Source organism: Dunckerocampus dactyliophorus, chromosome 9 (genome assembly GCF_027744805.1).
Source record: "Dunckerocampus dactyliophorus isolate RoL2022-P2 chromosome 9, RoL_Ddac_1.1, whole genome shotgun sequence".
In the NCBI taxonomy this organism is placed as follows: Eukaryota; Metazoa; Chordata; class Actinopteri; order Syngnathiformes; family Syngnathidae; genus Dunckerocampus; species Dunckerocampus dactyliophorus.
This window is the reverse complement of record NC_072827.1, coordinates 15,813,079-15,834,956: the sequence shown is the minus strand read 5'-3', so window position 1 is coordinate 15,834,956 and position 21,878 is coordinate 15,813,079. Positions and strand designations below refer to the sequence as shown.

The 21,878-nt window shown below is 39.7% G+C and overlaps 1 protein-coding gene across 4 annotated transcripts in view; it reads left to right on the top strand.

The window, feature by feature from the left end:
• Window positions 1-287: 287 nt before the first annotated feature.
• spegb (striated muscle enriched protein kinase b) overlaps window positions 288-21,878 on the top strand; it is a 44,947-nt gene continuing 23,356 nt past the window's right edge. For 2 of the 4 annotated variants that reach the window (XM_054787175.1, XM_054787174.1), the window contains exons 1-9: window positions 288-407; window positions 3,588-4,743; window positions 16,879-16,965; window positions 17,612-17,669; window positions 17,797-19,310; window positions 19,399-19,542; window positions 19,607-19,789; window positions 20,405-20,568; window positions 20,679-20,767. In XM_054787175.1, the coding sequence (XP_054643150.1) occupies window positions 4,350-4,743; window positions 16,879-16,965; window positions 17,612-17,669; window positions 17,797-19,310; window positions 19,399-19,542; window positions 19,607-19,789; window positions 20,405-20,568; window positions 20,679-20,767 (2,633 nt within the window). In that variant the 5' untranslated portion in view covers window positions 288-407; window positions 3,588-4,349. Of the gene's footprint in view, window positions 408-3,587; window positions 4,744-13,841; window positions 14,146-16,878; window positions 16,966-17,611; window positions 17,670-17,796; window positions 19,311-19,398; window positions 19,543-19,606; window positions 19,790-20,404; window positions 20,569-20,678; window positions 20,768-21,878 lie in introns of those variants that run through there. The other 2 variants (XM_054787176.1, XM_054787177.1) reach the window with 2 other exon arrangements.

Sequence of the window (21,878 nt, the reverse complement as noted above, 5' to 3'; positions counted from 1 at the left end):
TTAAGCTTTATACAGTTGGTCTAAATTAACCTTTACCGGTCTTTACCGGAAAACCTTTAAGGAGCAATGATTTAAAAAAAGGAACACGTTTTTAAAAATAGTGTTGTAAATAGCTACATTGACTATTATGTAAATGCATATCAATTTCGGAAATAAAAGCTATTATTTTATTACAAAAATAAATACACTATTAGAAAGCCCATAGTTTGTGTATATTTATGTCGTTTTGTTTCATTATGTTTGGTGAAGCGTTTATTCCCAGCGATCCTTGAACGCCCCATAGTTGTGGCGCTATGAAACAAAGTAGTTTCTTCGATGATGCCACAAATAGGCTTTTATGTTATTCCCATTCTTCTTTGACCTCATCCCTGTTCCCAAATGCTGGTGCTCGGTGTGAATGCATAAAGGTGAGGTTATGTGTGTGTTGAGTGCTCGTGTTCATATTTGTCAAGTTAATTAATGCTAGCACACTGTTAACCACATGTTAAAAAACTATGTGATAATCTTCTCTCTGCTAAACATACTCCAGGCTCGTACCAATGGTGAGTCTGTATTCATTGTGTGCTTTTAATATGACGTTGCTGGAAGGTATTTTGCTCAATGCAGTCAGACAAGATGTAATGTGTAACGCTTTTAATGGGAACGCCGGGAGTGTGTCGTTGGTAGTCGTCCTTCATTCATGTTAAGCTTTCACAGCGTCAGCGGTTATCTTATGAAGACCGTCGGTTATATATTGCGTTTCATACACAACACATAAATAAATAGAATTACATTAGCCCCTCCGGTCCACCAGAGGTTTATTGGAATGCAAAACAGTTTGTGGATTAAAAGAGATTGGGGAGTCCTGCTCTAAAATGATCTTGACAAGAGTAGATAGACTTTTGTGAGATAATTATCACGCAAACTAGCCTATTTTTGAGCTTTTAAAAAAATATTTTGGCCAAAGTACTACAATCAGCTTCAAGTATGCACTGCAGTTATAACCACAATAATTAAGAAAATGAATACCTGTCAATCAAACTCTCTTAATCATACAAGTCTCACAACTGGTTTATTTTGAACATCCACCAAGGAGAAGGATCAGAGCCGGCCGGCCCATGAGGCAATGTAGGCAAATGTTATGGGTGCTTTGGCCTCCAAGGGGCGCCAAAAAATTGGGGGAAAAATTCACCTCCAAAATAATTACATTTAAACTAGTAATAGCAATTAGCAATAGTAACTAACAAATTAACAAAATCAGGGGTGTCTTTGTCCACCGACGGCCGCATACTGAAAAATCAAAAGATAGCAGTGGTCCACTTTGATATATATATGTGTATATATGTATGTATATGTACAGTATGTCACAAAAGTGAGTACACCCCTCACATTTCTGCAAATATTTTATTATATCTTTTCATGGGACAACACTGAAGAAATGAAACTTTGCTACAATGTAAAGTAGTCAGTGTACAGCTTGTATAACAGTGTAAATTTACTGTCCCCTCAAAATAACTCAATACACAGACCTTAATGTCTAAACTGCAGGCAACAAAAGTGAATACACCCCAAGTGAAAATGTCCAAATTGGGCCCAATTAGCCATTTTCTTTCCCCAGTGTCATGTGACCCATTAGTGTTACAAGGTCTCAGGTGTGAATGGGGAGCAGGTGTGTTAAATTTGGTTTTATCACTCTCACACTCTCTCATACTTGTCACTGGAAGTTTAACATGGCACCTCATGGCAAAGAACTCTCTGAGGATCTGAAAAAAAGAATTGTTGCGCTACACGAAGATGGCTTAGGCTATAAGAAGATTGCCAACACTCTGAAACTGAGCAGCAGCACGGTGGCCAAGACCATACAGCGGTTTAACATCACAGGTTCCACTCAGAACAGGCCTCGCCATGGTCGACCAAAGAAGTTGAGTGCACGTGTCCAGCGTCATATCCAGAGGTTGTCTTTGGAAAATAGACGCCTGAGTGCTGCCAGCATTGCTGCAGAGGTTGAAGGGATGGGTGGTCAACCTGTCAGTGCTCAGACCATACGTCGCACTCTGCATCAAATTGGTCTGCATGGCTGTCATCCCAGAAAGAAGCCTCTTCTAAAGATGATGCATAAGAAAGCCCGCAAACAGTTTGCTGAAGATAAGCAGACTAAAGACATGGATTACTGGAACCATGTCCTGTGGTCTGATGAGACCAAGATAAACTTTTTTGGTTCAGATGGTGTCAAGCGTGTGTGGCGGAAACCAGGTGAGGAGTACAAAGACGAGTGTGTTTTACCTACAGTCAAACATGGTGGTGGGAGTGTCATGGTCTGGGGCTGCATGAGTGCTGCCGGCACTGGGGAGCTACAGTTCATTGAGGGAACCATGAATGCCAACATGTACTGTGACATCCTGAAGCAGAGCATGATCCCCTCCCTTCGGAAACTGGGCCGCAGGGCAGTATTCCAACATGACAACGACCCCAAACACACCTCCAAGACAACCACTGCTTTGCTAAAGAAGTTAAGGGTGAATGTGATGGACTGGCCAAGCATGTCTCCGGACCTAAATCCTATTGAGCATCTGTGGGGCATCCTCAAACTGAAGGTGAAGGAGCACAAGGTCTCTAACATCCACCAGCTCCGTGATGTCGTCATGGAGGAGTGGAAGAGGATTCCAGTGGCAACCTGTGAAGCTCTGGTGAACTCCATGCCCAAGAGGGTTAAGGCAGTGCTGGAAAATAATGGTGGCCACACAAAATATTGACACTTTTGGCCCAATTTGGACATTTTCACTTGGGGTGTATTCACTTTTGTTGCCTGCAGTTTAGACATTAAGGTCTGTGTATTGAGTTATTTTGAGGGGACAGTAAATTTACACTGTTATACAAGCTGTACACTGACTACTTTACATTGTAGCAAAGTTTCATTTCTTCAGTGTTGTCCCATGAAAAGATATAATAAAATATTTGCAGAAATGTGAAGGGTGTACTCACTTTTGTGACATACTGTATATATTTATGTATATACTGTATATATATCCTGGAGTTCAGTCTGTACAGTACAGATAAATAAATATACATTATCAGTTTCTCAATAGTATTTCAAATCGGGGGGGCTTGAAAACATTTCTGTCCCCTGAGGTGGTTGGGGACCTCTGCATAACAGTATGCTTGGAGATATGATGTGCTCTTTTACACATTTGAAAATACTGTAAGAATGCCACTTTTACAGAATTGGCTTCTTTATTTTCTAATGTAAGATTAATGTCTACATCAACAAATGTAACCGTTGAATCGTATCGTTTGTACATTGTATCAAATCGTATCAAATCATTCTGTTTTTAAAATATATAGTTTTTCAATTGTATCTTAACCCGTTTATCACAATGCGAATGGAATTGTTTACCAGATAAAAACTTGCTCTCTGTGATTAATTGTGTGTTAATTATGGACAAAATGTAATTAATCATGATTCAATATCTTATCGATTAACAGCCCTAGTATTGATGTTAGAGACCAGATTTTAAAAAAATATTTACTTCTAATTCTTTTACCATGTAAATTGGGTGACACGTTATCTTAAAAACAATGCCATTGAATTTCTTTAAAATCTCGCCTAGGGTGCCACTTTGGGTAGTGCCAGGTCTGCACAGTATGTTACAGGTTAGTTTTGTAATTGTTCACTCTTCACAAAATACATCATAATTGTCAACCTAACACAATCTGAGGTTTCAGTGACAGCCTCTGCTCTGCCAAGTTTGGGTTGCTGGACCACCTCGCATGTTCTACTGGGCCCAGGTTGGCTAAAAATGACAAAGGGGGTGGGACCAAGCAGCTGCCATTGTAAGCCTTGCTGGACCACGAATGTCATTTCCCCTTACAAACTGGCAAAGGGGCTGCTGGTGGTGGCGGGGGGAATCATGCATGGTGTGGATTAGTTCATGGGAAAGGGAAGGGGGGCAATGTGCACCATCTTGGACACTACTTGATGCTCACAATCAAAAACCAAGCAAGACTTTTTGAGGGAAACAAGAAATCGTCACCCTTCCTGAGGACAATTGAGCCTCTGGTGGGAATAATTCCAGAAGGCTAAACATCAACAAGAGTTGAGGAGAGAAAAGGCACCGCCGCCACTTTCAAGAGACAAGTCAAGGGAGCTGTTAATGCAACATGATCCAAAGGGTCTTGCACTAAATATACTTCTGGGTAAGAGAGTGGCAGCTAGCTCCTGATTCACCAGGTAACCTTTACCTTTTTTCCATTTAGGACAATACTTCAGGTAGGACTTTGAACCTTTGTATTCAGAAATGGGACTTCCGCTCTCACTAAATTGTAGTTCATGTTAAACCATACAACACCTGGCAGAAGCTAGTAAAATAACAATGAAAAAAGCAGAGGCGCCCCTAAAAAAGGGGGCAGATGAAGAAGCGGCTCTTCCAAGCCCAATCATCCCTCCAAAACGTTCCAAAGTGAGCCCGGAGCGAGGACCTGCTCATCCCAGTCCAACTCCACCGGTATTTACACGCAAAATGCGGAACGCCGCCGTTGGGACAGGTTGTGACATCCGCCTCAAGGTGACTGTGTCTGGAGACCCCCAACCTTCCCTCTACTGGTACCACAATGACGACCTACTCAACATGGAGAACCAGGAATATGGAGGCCTCTGGATTAGGGATTGCAAACCCAGTGATGCTGGCCTTTACACCTGCATTGCCAATAATCACCTAGGAGAGGCTCGGAGCAGCGCGGTACTGGCTGTTTTGGACCTTGGTGAAGGTAATGGACACTATTATTATTATTTGTGTACTGTTGGTTTTATTCTGATTATTCAAAATCTTTTACATTTAATTTGAATTGCCCAATGTATTTACATCAACTTGAAATATTCAATACACGTCTTATTAGCAGCACACTGAAAACATACTAATACACGGGAACCTGGGTTAGAGTCATTAATCCGATCCAGAAAGGCCAACTATAATTGAAAAGTTAGTCTCCTCAAGTCTCTGTTTTCCTTTTGATCACTGCAGCAAAATAACGCAAAATTGAGCTCAAGAAAGTTGCAAGTATGCCAGCATTTGATAAAGAAGGTGTGAAACACTATTGAATTCAAGAAATGATTCATGGCAAAACACATATCTGTGTTGATCTCGCTGCCACAGTGTCTGTGGCAACAATCATGTCTTCAGTGAAGGTAAAAGTAACCTTAAGTGTTCATGTATCCCTTTCATTCGTAATTAATATGCATGTAGAATTGTTTTATATATTTTTGAGATTTGTGGCGTAACTGCGTTAGTTCGCAAATAACTACATAGCCAACCGCTGATGACATCATAAAGGGGCAATGGAGGTGACTTCCGGTTCCTGTTTCCTTGTAGTAGCAAGCTGCTAACAAAATGTTTTGTGATTAAAAAGCATTAAGAACACAGTGGAACTCATGAAGTGTATTAATAACACAACAAGACATGTGCCATATTTTACGCTAACTGGAAAATGTATACAAGCCGAGGCAAAATTTTGCCAAAAATGTTGTATGTTAATCAAAAACAGTGCTAAACGGAGCATACACTAACCAAGGTTCCGCTATAGTTGATCCCTTTCTTAAATTTATATTTGCTATCGCAAAAAAGTACAAAAAATATAAAGAGGGGATATGCTCTGCCAGGTGTGTTCAAAACTTTTTTCGGTTGAGGGCCACATAAAAGGATGCTGGGGCTACTGATTATTCACTTTTTTTTTACAGTCGTCCCTCGACACGGCTTCTCTCTATCACGGTTTTTCAAAATATAGTCATTAATAAATCATTGTTGTTTCATGGTTAAGTACGGCCTATTATTAGTCATAAAGTATTCATATTTAAAATTGTATGCATTTTTTTTTTACTAAATTAAGCATTTTCTAGCATACAAATGGCAAAATGAACTAAAATACATATACTATATAGACATTCAGAAAACGCATTAAAATAAACATTGTAGTGTGTCATTTTCTACATTGGTCACTAGGTGTCAGTAATGTTACATTATGTTACATTGATGAGCCAATAGCCAACACCGTAAGTACTGGAAAAAAAAACAAAGTAAAAAAGGAACAACAACGAACTCTTTCCATTGCTAACATGTGTGGGTCTATGTTATTTTCTGTGATGTCGACGATGTTGGAAAATATGAGTGTAAAAATGACTATGGGGTGTTACATCATATCTAGAGGGCTGTAATGTTAAAAAACATATTTAGAAGGTCATACACAGGTTTCTATGGTCTAACTACAAAAATATTCCATTTCTAAATAAAGAATTCTACTGGAAATTCATTTATCACGGTTGGGTCTGAAACCAATTAACCGTGTTAAATGAGGGATTATTGTATTTTTATTTTTTAATTAAACACACTAAAATCCATATTATAGACTCTCTTCCTTTGTTCAAATCCAGACTCAAAACGCACCTCTTCAGGACTTCATACTCTTTATGATTCACTGTTTTATTTTATTTTGCGTGCTGCTTTTTTCACTGGATGGTCTTCTTCGGTTTTTTGAAAGGCACTTAAAAGCACACTTCTGCAGGTCAAAGTCTGATATCTATATATTGAAATCTGTATTTCAATAATTATTATTGTTAGAGTGAGCTTGTTCAGACATTCAATATTTGAACTTTTTGTCCTTTCAATGTGGAGGTAATCCTCCCTCATAATGTGTCATGTTTACATTTTAATTATAGCGGGCCAATAAAAATTGTGGGCCACAAATGGACCCCAGGCCGTACTTTGAACATCCCTGCTGTATATACACTACAATAACTTATTGTAAGTGACATCACACATCATCTCAACCTCATTTTAGACGTCATTGCAAACCAAGAATTTTGAATTTCCCATTGCAGAACTAATCACTAAAAGTACAAATATTCTTGCTACTATAGTGTACTGTGTTAAATTTCATTACGATTCCCTTCAAATCTAAAGGGACAAAATGATAAATTTGTTTTGGTCCTTTTGGTTTTGACCGCTGTGCATTACCGATTACATTTTGATCAACAAAATATCACGTCATGCATCTTTTTAGCACCAAAGTCAGTTTTGTGACAGTGTCAGCAGCTGCTTTAACAAATTACTTGGCTTCAGCAAAAGTGCTCCCTGTGTATCAGGGAGCACAACAGCTCTTTGCTGTTGTTCTGCAGTGCTCAGCATGACTTTGGAGAGGAGATTCACTTTTCAAATTAGACGTGCTTTCCCTGCTGAGAGTGAATGTGAAGTGCATTGACTGGATGCATCGCTGTGAAGAAGTCATCTGAGATTATGCGTAAAAGGATAGAATGCTTGTATACGATCTCTAGACAGGAGGAGATTGTGTGAGCAGTGGGGTCTGCTAAGTTGGAGCGATGATTTATTTTAACGTGGGCTCCAAGAAATCACAATGAATCATATTCCCATAGGTGTATAAATGTAGGATGCAAGGACCTTCTACATGAATGCGTACCACTGAAAATGGTATTATGGCCTGATTTCAGTGGCCATTTAGGCAGACTCTAACTGAAGTACATGCATTTGCCACATTATCATTTTGATGATGAGCAAAAGTCTCAAACTGAGCAAAGCATGTAATTCTTCACTGGATCATTAATAGTTTTTTTTATGTAGGAACATTTTATGTAAAATATTGACATTTCTCACTAAATAATAGGGGTCTCACATTCGATGTAGTATAAGCTAAAACATGCATAACTAGGATGTGGTAAGGAGCAACACTAAGGGTTACAATAAAAGGCTCAGAACATAATTCTACTGCTTGGAGATATAACAAATAAGATTGGAAAAACGGACTCTAAACTTTTCTCCACTTTAACCTTCAGCTTGATTCAGCACAAGACTGATTTGCCATGTGCGTCGTTTACAGCTGTCCCATCACTCAATGCTGCCTAAACGTTTCTCCCTCTCTCACACTCTCTCTCCCACTCTCGGCTGCCCCCTCGTCCACCGACTCTCTAGTTATTTATATAATGGAATGTGCCAGGCCTTAGATTTTTTGGATGTTAGCTGGCCGGCGTCTCTCCTGTTACATGGGAAGACATCAGTGCTAATTTTATCCCGGCTATGTACAACTCTTTTTCCCTTCAACTGATCAGTATGTTCAGTATAACAATACAGTATTCAATCATACAGCAATAAAGCCACACAAGATGTTTTTTTCTGAGACACTTGAGGACCGATTTCTCCTAACTGGAACGGCAATGTTTATATTTACAGGAGTGTAATGTATTTTCTGCAGCCTATTTTTACACACTTCCGACTATGAATATGCATGAGACTTGAAGAGCAAAGTGGTGTTCGATTACTTAAATAATCAATATAATACCTGGGCAATATCAGTTTTGTACAAACAAGTTGCCTGTGTTTGTATAACACTACTAACCCTCAGTTTGTAGACTTACTGTATTTTCACGTCCATAAGGCCATAAGGTTTTAAAAGGCGCAGTCTCAGTCACGGGTGCAATTTTGGTATTTAACACATTCCTAAGGCGCACCATATTATTGGGCGCAGGTATGGTCAAACATACGGTTGCATGCATACACGCTTTGCATGCTAAAACATACTGTTGCGCTCAGGAGGCAGTGAGGAAGCGATAATACTTTATTTCATTGGACAGATTAAGCGCAGAACTCTCAATCAACTGTCAAACCTACTGGAAATCAGGAATGTCAACAACTATGTTGCTCAAACATGTAACTTTAAGAGCATTTACACCAAAACAGTACCGCAAAGCACGCTAGGGAACAGGAAACATACAGAAAACATCCATATTTTTTTATTCTAAGAGAAAACATCCCCAACACAACAAACACAAAAGTCATTCTTGGGTCCCTAACCTTCTTCTTATCGTACAGTAAAGACAAACTGCTGCCTAAAACCCCTGTAGTGTAAACCAAAGAGAAGGGATTGGGAAAAATGGAAACATTTTGAAAACAAGTTTGTCCTTCTTTGTCCTTCAATGAACAAATGGGTAGAGGGTTGGCGCTGGTCGTTCACCGGTTTGTCATCAAAGCTGGCCAATCCATATTCTACCACTGAACAGTCAGTGCTGTTATAGAAAACAATGGGTGGGGCACAAACTTTATTTGTTACAGGTCGGCAAAACTATGGTGGTCCAAAGACGTTTTTTTGTCTTCTTTCGTCCCTGTCTAACAGTCCGTTTTCAGCCAACCAAATCAGTATATTTGTTGTACTGTAACTATTTTCTACCACAGTGGATCCAATAATGAACAATAATGACAATCCACAAACATAAAGGAAGAACAGAATATACATGTTGACAGTCAGGCAGTATACTCTGTCCTTTACGCCTTTTCGTTCGCTTTTAGGCAGACTCTCCCTCACTTGAAATATGTGCAGTGTGGGAAATGGCACATTACGTCGTGGGGAGGGCTTTTTGCCAGCCTGCACAGGCATGCATGTGCACACACACTGTATTGAAAATGTAATCAAAAACAGCGGTCCATAAGAGTAGATTGTCCCATGCTGGGTGGACTAAACAGTGCATGCGACGATCCCTAGCGTCTATCATGCTTATTGTCGTTGTCCCTTTCTACTAGATCCAATTTTCTATTTCAATGATTCAGTGCCATTTCAAAGGTCAAAGTAAGATCACTGTCGAAGAATATGAGTATTTTTTTCTTGTAAGGATATTCTGATATATGTTGTGATTGCGCTTGGACATAGTGTCTGTTGATTACACTTCTTGGTGAAACCGAATACGTCAGTGTCACTCTGGACCATGGCTCCTCTCCAATGTGTTTGGACACCATCGCCATGGTGTATTCCTCCTGGGCCGTGAATCTGAGTCAGGAGGTGAATCTCCATTTACACTGTGGAAATCCCCCTACAGCTCTTGATTGCTTTAATAAGAACATTAATAAACTAGAAGAGCAGGCTTGAAGCACCCTACAAGTACCAATGTAAAAGACACTTTTAAAATCTATGGCTGTGTTCACTCTTGTTGGGTATTCTGGTCTGGCGCAAAGCTTTGGTGTGTCACATTCGGTCGTAGTCCACAGTTCACACCAACACCCTTTGATCAATTTTAATCGAAGTCTAGTTTGTTTTCCCCTTTGGTGCAGTTAGGGCCCTGTCACATCTTGACGATTTAGGCAGCGCATGCCTGACCTGATCATTTTGATGGCATACGTTGAACTGCTGACAGTTTTTTTTTTTCAATTTTGGGCGTATACATAGCGTATTCATAACGAGGTCGGCGTAAACATGACGTATTAGTAACTTATATAGAACGTTTCTCTGACTTATCGACAACTCGCCAAGAAGACAGTTCTGTCTCAATGTATGTTGACGTATTTTGACTTGTACGTAACTTACAAATAACGTGTGTGAACGGGCGTCAATGATCGCATAACTGATTGCCCGCGGATGCGGGACGTACAATTCATACGTTGTCATACTTTGAAAAGTTTTGTGCATGCACAAAATTTTTGGACGACTTAGACGTACTACAACGTATGCCGGCGTGCTTCCGCGTGTTGTTAACTTACACAAAACTTACACATAACTTATTCGACGTACGCCAGCTTATTGGCCAAATTTTTCATACGTTGGCGTAAGCTGGCTAGATCGTCAAGGTGTGACAGGGCCTTTAGTTTGGTCAGGTGTGTTAGTACAGAGTTCCTGAATTTTGTTGCGAACCAAAACAAAGGACCCAAGACCATGTACAAGTGGTGGTCTTGGATTAAAAAAAAAAAAAGCTGGGTGTGGTTCTGTAATGATGTCCGCCCTTGATCCACTCCAACTGACAAATTAACCAAACAGGTAAATGGCTTTACATTGACATAACTACAATTCAAAAACAGATGAAACCAGTGACTAACCGAACAAAACAGTTTAACATGTACACGATTAACATGTCATCATTCATGTTCAAGCAGCACATTTTGAAGGAAGAAATGGCCACACGGACACTGTTTCACTCTATTCCGTTACAAAGTTAACTTTAAAGAGTGGACGGTTAGAGCTGTATACTTGCTCGCTTGACCTTTATTGTAAACTTCAGTAGCAGATACAATCATCAATAAACACACTGGCCCGGTTCACCTGTTATATCACCCTTAGGCTGTTCCCTCTGCAACCTGTGTTAAAGGTTCCTACCTTTTTTACCGAAAGAACAGGAATCGTACTGGGGGAACGCAAATTTTACAAACACATCAACTGATTCAGACCATGAAAAGTGACCTGTAAGTGTGAAAGCACCTGTATTATAAGATGTATAACGATTGTGCGTACTCTTTACTGCAATCAATCTACAATCACATTTGGTTGTGAACATATCAAAATCATTGATCAGACCACATATGCATTTCTTATTATTTTTATCATGGCAAGCAGAAAAAAATGAAGGAAGGTGGTGGATTTGGCTTCAGGCTGGCCAGTGTTAAATGCAAGTGTATTGTTCAGTCCAGCCCAGTGGTATTCCCCTATAAAGGCACTGGAGGACATTTGCTTATGCTACTGAGGATCTCCTGGTCTCCACACTGTTTACTATAAAATAGACGGAAGAACCAGTGACATGCGAGTTCAGAGGAGACAGCGCCTCACTTGTAATGATGAACGATTTAAAAAACGCATAACATAAAATAAATATTAATATACAATGGACAATGTATGACAATGTACAATGGACAATGGACAAATATTAATATTTGTCCATTGTCCATTCTGTATGATTCCAATTGTAATAAATAATAAATTTGTTCTTTGCTAAATGTTAAAAACTTGGAAGAGCCACTCTCTCAATCTCTCTCTACTTCCAACTGCCTGCACCTAATTTTTGAACTGTTGGATTTTTTGTTGTTGTTGTTAAAACCTATTGTTTTTTGTTTCTACCCACCAGAGGTGTGGATTCAAGTCACGTGACTTGGATTCAGGAGTCAGACTTGAGTCACAATTTTGATGACTTTGGACACGACTTGATAATATCATCAAAGACTTGGAACTCGACTTGGACTTTGACATCAATGTCTCGGGAATTGATTAAGTGGTCTAATACTTGAGATTTTCAGTGAATGTGTAGAATAAAATGTGCCCCCATTCAAAGTATTCAACTAACATCATCATTATGTAATTTTTATGTAATTTCCAGCCATTTTTACACATATTTAACACATATTTTAAAACATTTAAAACATAACATCACATATTTAAAATGGCATTTTATATGGGAGACATATAAAATTTCAAGCCTTTGACTTCGGACTTGACTCGAGCTGTCTTGTCTTGACTTGAGAAATGACATGGACTTGCACGTCTTTACTTGAGATTAAAGACTCGAGACTTACTTGAGACTTGCAAAACACTGCCTTGCTCTCACATCTGCTATCCACTTTGAATAAATTCACTGTACAGCACTAAAGAGTGGCTCTGGTGGCGTTTGGTACTGGAGGGGGTTGGAAACCTTTTTGCTTATGTTAGGCGTAGGCATCTTCCCCTAGCCGGGATGTAACATACTGCACCTGTTATGCATCTTGTACAACTGCAGAATGAACTTCAAATGAATGAAAATGCAATGTAAAAATCATACATTGGTGAATGCCCCATTGGTGTTAAATACAGTAGAACCTTCGTTTTTGTCGGAAACGGACGAAAACTCAATCAATCTTTCCCTTAAGAACTAATGTAAATCCAATTAATCTATTGCAGACAACCACATATATTAACACAAAGCACACTTTTTAAAAATATTTATATTTTTAAAGTTTTTTTTTTATTGAGTAATATATAATATATACTAAACCACACACACATAATAAAGATGATTAAAACATTCCTGGCTGCACGGTGGCCTAGTGGTTAGCATGTTGGCCACACAGTCAGGAGATCGGGCAGATCTGGGCAGTCTGCATTTGGGAGATTTTCTGTGTGGAGTTTGCATGTTCTCCTCGTGCATGCATGACTTTTCACCGGTTACTCCGGTTTCCCCCCACATTCCAAAAATATGCATGTTAGGTTAATTGGCAACTATAAATTATCCATAGGGTAAATGTGAGTGTGAATGGTTGTTTGTCTATATGTGCCCTATGATTGGCTGGCGACCAGTCTAGGAGTACCCCTCCTCTCTCCCAAAATCAGCTAGGATACTCTAGAATACCCCCGCGAACCTAATGACGATAAGCGACATAGAAAAGAGAGAGAATTGTATTTTCAGTATGTGTCATCTGTTTTAAGCCTTCATATGACAGATTGAACCTACAGTGCAATTCATCTGTCACAACATTAGGTACTGTACACAGGTACAGCCTGAGATCCAATACAAGAGCTTTATCAATAACCTTATCTACACCTCTCATTATGATGCAGTTCAATTTGTGTACCATTGTAAAGTACACTAACAATTGGATGTTTCCTTTCCCAAAGTATTCCAACATAGATACTGAATATGTCAATGGTGTGTTTAACAATTCAGTCATGAAGGATTCCCTGTGAGTCTAAGCAACCAGTAATACATCTGCTCAGAGATGTAACAGTGTTCCAGCAATGCAGAGGAGTGAGGAGCTCTGTGTAGCTTTTGCAGCAATTTCCCCGCTCTCTTGCTGACAACACAGCACCAGCGCATCACACCACACAGAGGAATAAAGCGCAGACACTCGGCGATAGGAAAACATGAAAAATGTCAACCAATGCTGTAGAGCACTGATCTCAGGAGGGCTGGCTCACTCCCACTGATCTTCTGCCTACTGATGTGCGCTGCCTGTTGGGTGGAACACAGCAAGGAATGATGCTCACGCCGTTGCTGGGCACCGTGTGGACTGGCGGGGGTGCTGCTTTAGAGTAGGTGATATGCATTCAACAGTCATTTCCACATGCGAATGGATGTTTATTGTCAACGGATTCTCCCAGAAGAACCACTGAGGGTCTGAGGTGGAACTTGTTACATAATGGATCAAGTGCCTTCATTCTTTCTAGCATTTGATTATGTCTGCATTTCAGAAAATTGTTTTTATACCTTAAAATACCTATTAATATTTTCATAGAATATTTTTAGGCTTATTTTTGGCTCGGAATTCCCTCTGACGGTGGGGGGATTCCTTGTAGCTCAGTGTAAGGGAAGACAAAAAAAAAAATACACCAGCCGGGGATACACCAAGTTTTCATGAAAGACATCCAAACCAAAGTAATAATCAGGCAAGTGAAATTTGATTGTCTATTTTCATTTGTAGTGTGTCTGTTATTCTTTACTGATTTAACTTGATTTGTACTTGGTCTTTGTGAAATGGTCTTTACTGACAGATACAGCTACTGTGTTTCTCCAAAATGTAAATGGAAATTGTTTATTTATTACTAACCAGCTGGTAAGGTAGGTAAGGTAAGCAGTGTTTTTCACCCTTATTAAAATGACCATCGGTAGAATCATGAAATTCATACAGCACCACTCTAGTGATGATAGAATTACAGATACTGTTGAGTTCAGAGTTGCGCTTTATATGTGTAGCATTGGTGTTTCTGGGGTCAATAAAAACATTTTTATTTTTGTCGGCAGCCAAGTACAGCACTAAAGCTGCACTACAAAGTGCAAATGTAATTTTGTGAAATCTAATTTCTGTGTGCTGAAACAGTAGGTAAAACAATTACAGTTGACAGATGACAACATGCGTTGTTCCTCTGGAACCAAACTTGGAATGATTCACATTGAGCAGCACAGTGATTGTTAGTGGTTCGTGGGTTCAACTTGGACCTCCCTCTGGAGAGTTTCTGTGTTATCCCAGTGCTTGTGTGGGTTTAGTTTGGGTTTTACGGTTTTCTCATACAGTCCAAAAAGGTTTAAGGACAAGCGGAAATGAACGAATGGAACCACATGTCTATGTTTTAGATGTTTAACTGATAATTTTGTTTATGCATGGACAGTTAGTCTCTACTCTAATTGTAAGGTTTTGTAATCCATGGAGTCCAACACAGCTGTGACATACCTGTATATAGTAATTGTTACAGATGTGCATTACAACATTGACATGACTGTTGGATCCTTGAGGCTTGACAGAAGTTCACAATTCACCTGCATCCTCATGGCAGCTCCTCATATTGTAATGAGTAATCACTGTCAAACGATTCACACTGAATTATTAATATGGCAATGGCAATTGTACTTTGGTAACCATAAAGGAAGCAACTATCTCAAGGCACATCATTTCCCGGCTTGTCAGTTTTACTGATTTGCATTTGCAGTTTCATATTATTTTTTTTAACTGTACCTCCAGAAAGAAAACAAATCACATGGAGTTATAATATTTTAATTGAACATGTGTTTTCAAATCTGACAGGTTTAGAGTTATTGCGCCTTAGCTTGCACACCAACCAAAGGCTCATATTTTTGATAAATGGTGCTGGGCAAACACCAACACTGGGAATCAATAACGTTACAACATCCCTTTCATTAAATGCAATTGTATACTTGGACGTTCAGTTTCCAGACAACTGCAAAGATGTACCAAGGTGAATATTGTACTCATTCATTATCTTCTCTACTCATGCAGAATACAGTTCACCGTTTGTGTGTGTGCGTGTGTGTGTGTGTTTGTGTCTTTTTCATACATATTCTGTACAAATGATCATAGACACCTTCATCTTCTTTTTTGGCAACTGTGTAAATGATTACCTCTTGTCTCCTAGCACTTTCTTGACTCACAGAATTCTTATAACAGATGGTTGTTATAGATTTGCTTGATAGGTTTATGCAAATATGATATGGACTATTTGGAATTAGATACAGTACATTTCAAAAGCTTTTTGTATTGGAAATCTGAGCCCTTGGCTCATAGTCAGCATGTGAGCTAATGCTCAATTCTGCACAGAGGGTTTCAAAGTGTGCCACTGTGAGCCTCCAAGTGGATATGGTTAGGACCTCCCTGACTTCCTGAAAAATCTTATTTTGGTGGTGTTTTCTGGTCACCCCGGATTCTTAAAACTTTCACTGCAGTAACTAAAAATCTATTTGTTTTGCTTTTAAACACAAATAAAGTTAGCAGGTTTGACAGTTTCTTTATTTTTCTCAAGCTGCTGCTCCTTACCTGAAGCCTTCTGGTGCCTCTCAGAGGAGGCCCAGCTCACACTTTGAAAACAGCTGTGCTATATCATATACAGTAATTCCCCTTTTACAGCGGTTAATTGGTTCCATACCCGGCCGTGATAAGTGAATTTCCGCGAAGTAGGATTCCTTATTTATAAATTGAATATTTTCATAGTTAGAGCATAGAAAACCTGTTTACGACCTTCTAAATACAGTTTTCCATCCATCCATCCATTTTCTATGCCGCTTATCCTCATTAGGGTATGCCGGAGCCTATCCCAGCTGACTTCGGCAGAGAGGCAGGCTCGTAGTGAAGTGATAGTGAAGCCGCAAAAGTTTGAAGCGCGAAGAGGCGAGGGATTACTGTATACTCATATATAACATAGACCCATATTAAAAGACCTTGAGTAAATGTACATTTGACACTAAATAATAATGACAAAAATATATTATTTGTATAAATGCTAAATTTTTATACATAATTTGGTGTTGATGCTCTGTTTTACTGGAAGAAAAAAAGCAGCCCATGTTTATATAATTCCACCTACAGAGACAATACCCTATGAGAGTTGGTGGGGTGCCAATGACTCAGCGATTCTTTCTATTTTTAAGTCTACCAATGACTGAGTTCTCTTTCAGCATGAACAAATCAGAACATATATTTTAAATGATATGATTATAACTATTCAAAAATGTTTTTTTTTAAATCTGAAAATAGCTCTACCCCTTCAATTCATATTCCACTTCTCATTTAGACCACAATGTTCTCTCTGACTTCTTAAAAACTGACTGATTTTGCCACTTGCAAGTTTTCTGCTGTGTTTTCACTGATTCTGTTTTCATATATGTTTTAGAATCTGACACAACAGAGGATGAAGGAGAAGAGCAATTTGAGACCAAAGACGATAGCGTGGATGGTGAAGATCAAGCTGTGCATACAGGTATCCACCTTGTCTAATAGCCTTTTAAAACGTTTTGATTTCCATTTTTGGCTATTGGATTGATCAATATTCACATACAGTGGTACCTCGGTTTTCGTTATTAATTCATTCCAAAATGTCTGATGAAAACTGAAACTGAAATTTTTCCATGGGAAATAATGTTGATCCAATCCAATACATGCAGAAAACAACGCAAAATAATTTATAAATGATGAATAGACGGATCTTATTGTTGAAACAGACTTACAGCGAGATCAAAGTTTCTCACTTTCCTTGTCGAAGTGCTGGCACTCGCAACTTTCTTTGGCCCGATTTAGCAGTCGCACTGAATCAAAAACGCACGTGTGAGTCTGTAACGCGTAGAGTTCTTTGTTTGGGCACTCCATTTTGCGGAACACTACAGTATAGGGCAAACTGACTAGTTTGTTATGTGCAATATTGTATGATAACTGAGACAGTGTAGGAAAACTGAAACAATATTTTGGTGGACATTTTCGATGAAAACATATGATGAATCATACGAAAACTGGGGCGTACGAAAAACCAAGGTTCCACTGTACTGCACTTAAATCTAAAGTAATGTTAGTGTAGTTGTTAAATTTGTTGTCTATTTTGCATTTCTTATATTTTCATTTTTGAAATGCAGTAATGGACATGTATGCAGATGATGAAACCAGAACACAAGAAGATTATACCAAAACAAGGCAAGAAAGACAAATGAGAATTTCATATCACTTCACTCATTGACAATAACATTGAAGGAGAGTTCAAAGTTATTGGAATGTGGTTGCAATATTTTAATTATCGCTGCAATCTGCAATCAAATTTTAGGAGCCAGTCAAATGATTCTCCACCACAAGTTCTCCCACCTCCGTCCCCAAGACTCATCAAACGCACCTCCACTTCTCCAATGCCAAGTCGCTCTGGTTCAACTACACCCCTCAGCTTGCGTAAGAAAGCCGTGGTGCCAACGGAATATCAAGACACAGTGCCCGCAGAGTTTGAAGAAAAGGTTAAAATGCCAAAATCTACGTCCCAAAATAACACCCAGTATTCCCGACCACAAACTCCACTGAGTGAGTACTCCCGGAAAGAGTTTACACCCAGACCATCTCCAAAGCTTACCAGGGCAAGTTCAAAGGTTTTTGAGAAGGTCCGTGACTTAGAAGAGAGACGGCGAAGCCTAGACTTTCCAGAGGGTTCCATATCAGGGAGGTCCTGGGCAGGGTTTAATCGAGCAGGTTCAGTTGACTCAGATGATGGAGGTAGCCGGTTGGGTATTTCTAGAGAAAGCTCCAGGGAAGATCTGAGAGAAGCTCTCAAAGAAGATGCAGCTGAACGTAGATCTATGTTTAAACAGAGAGCCGCTTTGCTTGAGGAGAAACCTCGCTATTCTCAAAAGGTTCAGGACATTGAGAATAAGTTCACAGAGGAGCTGCAGCGTATCAAGAAACTTGTTGGTAAACCTCATTTGAAGAAATCATTTTCAACTGAGCAGCTCACTTTGAAGGCCAGACAGCGCCAGCCTTTCCGGAAAATAGAGCCCATTCCACCACAAGTCCTTCAAAGGCTGCAAGAAAGGGAACGATCTCAGTGGGCAAAAGAGCAAAAACAAAATGGACTAAACCAGCAGTCAGTGCAGCAAACCCAGGAACAGCGGCATTCCCAAATCCAAAACAGCGCAAGTAGTGGTGTAGCACATGTCCATCCGGAGTCCATGCAGCTATCTGACCTACCGGGACAACGATCCATTAGAGAACTTAGCAGAGTTAGTCCAGTTACTGAAATCATTCAGAGGTCATCATCGCCAGCATTGTTCAATCAACAGATGGAAAACTCACCAAGTAAAAATAATCCTGACATGATCATACGGAAACTTGAGAAAAGGCCCCCAAGTCCACTTGTACAGAGAGTTTCCAGAATACAAGAATCCCCACTTGCCCCTGAATCTCCTATGCAAACACAACAAAATGAGGCTGCAGGGAGAAAGACCCCAATAGAAGTTACACTGAGAAAAATTGAAAACAGACCAGAAAGTCCACTAATACAAAAAAGGGTTGTCCCCAGACCTGAAAGTCCACTAGTAGAAAAGAGGGTTGCCCCTGTACAAGAACCTTGTCCTCAAGCACCCCCCAAGCCTCCAAGAATGACACCAGTAAATCCAATGGGGGTGGAGCTTCCAAAACAACCCTGCAATATAAAAATCCCCACAATTGTTGTTGAAGATGAAAAAGTAAGGGAAGATGTTCCTTTGGTGACAAATCAACCTCAACAGTTCAAAGACGGACAACAACGGAAGACCAAAGTAAAGCACCGTCGCCCACGACCAATGTCTCCTCAATTGGGTTAGACACTTGATTCTTTTATTTACCATATTTTCCAATCTCCACGTTCCAGTTAAAGTTTTTAACACTTGTTTGTGTGAAACTACAGATTCTTCAGACGATTCTTATGTATCTGCAGAAGAGGACCCAATGGAAGCACCTGTCTTTGAGTTTCCCCTTCAAGATACAGTAGCAATGTCTGGATCAGATGTACTGCTAAAATGTATTATTGCGGGCTCTCCTTTTCCGGAAGGTATGACATGTTACTTTTGACAGCAAAGCCATCCTTTAATTTGTCTTCTGTGATTGTGTTGCAGTTACGTGGACAAAAGACAATGTTGAGATTAGCGGCCTTTCGAATTATGCAGTCAAAGTGGAAGGTGAACGACATAGTCTACTCATAAAATCAGCTAAATTAGATGATGGTGGAAAATACAGCGTTACTGCTGTGAACCAAGAGGGCAAAGTGACAAGCAGTGCTACCCTCAGAATTAAAGCAGGTATGTCATGTCTTAATATTAATTAAATCGGCAGCATAATTAGTGTTATTTGTTTCATTAGGGCTACCATTGCTTGCTTAATCAGACATTCTGTATTTCAATTTAGATGTCACACGAAGCACCATCCTCATTCAAAATAATGAATTAAGACAAAAATAAAATACAAATACATTTCATGAACAAGGCAAAGTTCTGTACTACAAATGAACTCTAGATTAAATTTCACAGACATTCTGCTATATCCCCACAGTCTCATGACGCTTTGTCTTCGTTCTCTCATGCTCGCCGTCTATTATTTCCCTCAGCCAATTGCATGTGCAATATATTCCAGCTGAACAACCACACTTATAGTTACCATAGCAACGGAGAGCAAAACTGAACCTATAAATTGCTCACTGGGACTGACTCTCTCCTCTCAGTGAAAATCTGTTATTGTTTGGATATGACATTTACCGTTTGAGTTTGTCTTCTTCAATGTAATGCAACAACAACAAACACGACATCTCTTCACTTCTCCGATCATCATATTGAGACAAATTAAATCTAGTGACGATAGGTTCCTTTATCATTAATGTCAGGAAAAATGTGGAATTCTGCCTTTGATATTTTTGACAGAACCCATTCAGAAGTCAAAGGGGGTCCTGGGTCTTCCCATGGACATTGGCAGCCCCATCACATCCGATGAGGAGTACCTCAGTCCCCTGGAGGAAGCCATAGATTTTAGTTCAGAGCCAAAGAGAATACTTGACACAACATTTAAGAAAGCCCCTGCATTTCTGGTGAGACCATACAAACACTGCTCAAGTGGAAACATGGATGTTTACCTTTTAGAGTACTGTATGAGTTCTGTATGTTTAGCATTGATCAATCTTTGTTCCCATCATGCCAGGTGACAATGGCGGATCAAGTTGTTGTTGAAGGACATGAGGTTACCATGTCCGTACGAATAAGTGGACAACCAAAACCCTTACTTTACTGGTAGGTCTCAATAAACTGGTCATATTGATTGCAAGCATGCTAAATGTTTTCTGAAAAATGAAACATGGGCAGACTTGCATTTCTGCAGACCTTGTGACAGAGTTTTAAGTGGTGCTTTGGGAAAAGGAACTGGAAAATCAAATTGTGATATGTGATGCTTTTTCCTCTCACGATACACACAATAATAGACTCCATAACAGTAACAATAACATAGGAATCTTGCGATGGACATTATACAATTAATTAGTTTAAATATCCATTTCGCCAGGCTGCATGGTGGCCGAGTGGTTAGCATGTTGGCCACACAGTCAGAAGATTGGGAAGACCTGGGTTCGACGCTGAAATTTGATTATACAAACAAATCTAGCAAACACATACACTATTGTAAGCAGTGAAACCAAGAGAGACACTATGAAATCAAGATGATACACTGTAGGGAATAAATTAATACAAGTTCATGGAAGAAATAGCAGAATTTAACCCTTTAAGCGTCAAAGTCGCAAAATTGTGGCAAGCAACTTTGCTGAATTTAGCAAGCCATAGAGACAAATATGATGCCTCATGTAGTTAATATTTTACACCAGGAGATGTCGGACATCCATAACTTTAATCTGAGCAACATTTGTGGGCTTGTTTCTATGCAAAGTTTAGGAGTTTAATGAGTTTGGACGCCCGTGTGCTGGCAGCAGCGAGTCCCCTCGTCATGACAGTCCACAAACAGCACATTTTGGAGCCGATGCTTTGCTTCAACCGTGTTCGGGGTCGCGGGTGCGGATCCCCTGGACATCTCAGAGGAAAGTTTTACTGCTCAAAGCTTGCTCTTCTACAGCTCAGAAGACAAATTTGAGATTCTAATCTCAGCCACATTTTAATTTCTATTTTGTCCAAAAATGTTTCTCCTAAAATACGCTAAGAGAAATAGGTGAGACGTATGGTGCGTGGTGGTCAAAACACCGCTAATGGTGAGGGGGGGGTAGCTGGAATGTCTAAAAGCGGAAGTTAAATCCGCGGTAGAAAATACACTACTAACAGTGTAGGAGGCAGCAGTGGTGTTCAAGATTCCGCTGTGAATGATGATGATGGCTGGATTTCCTTGAGAAATGAGGAAGAG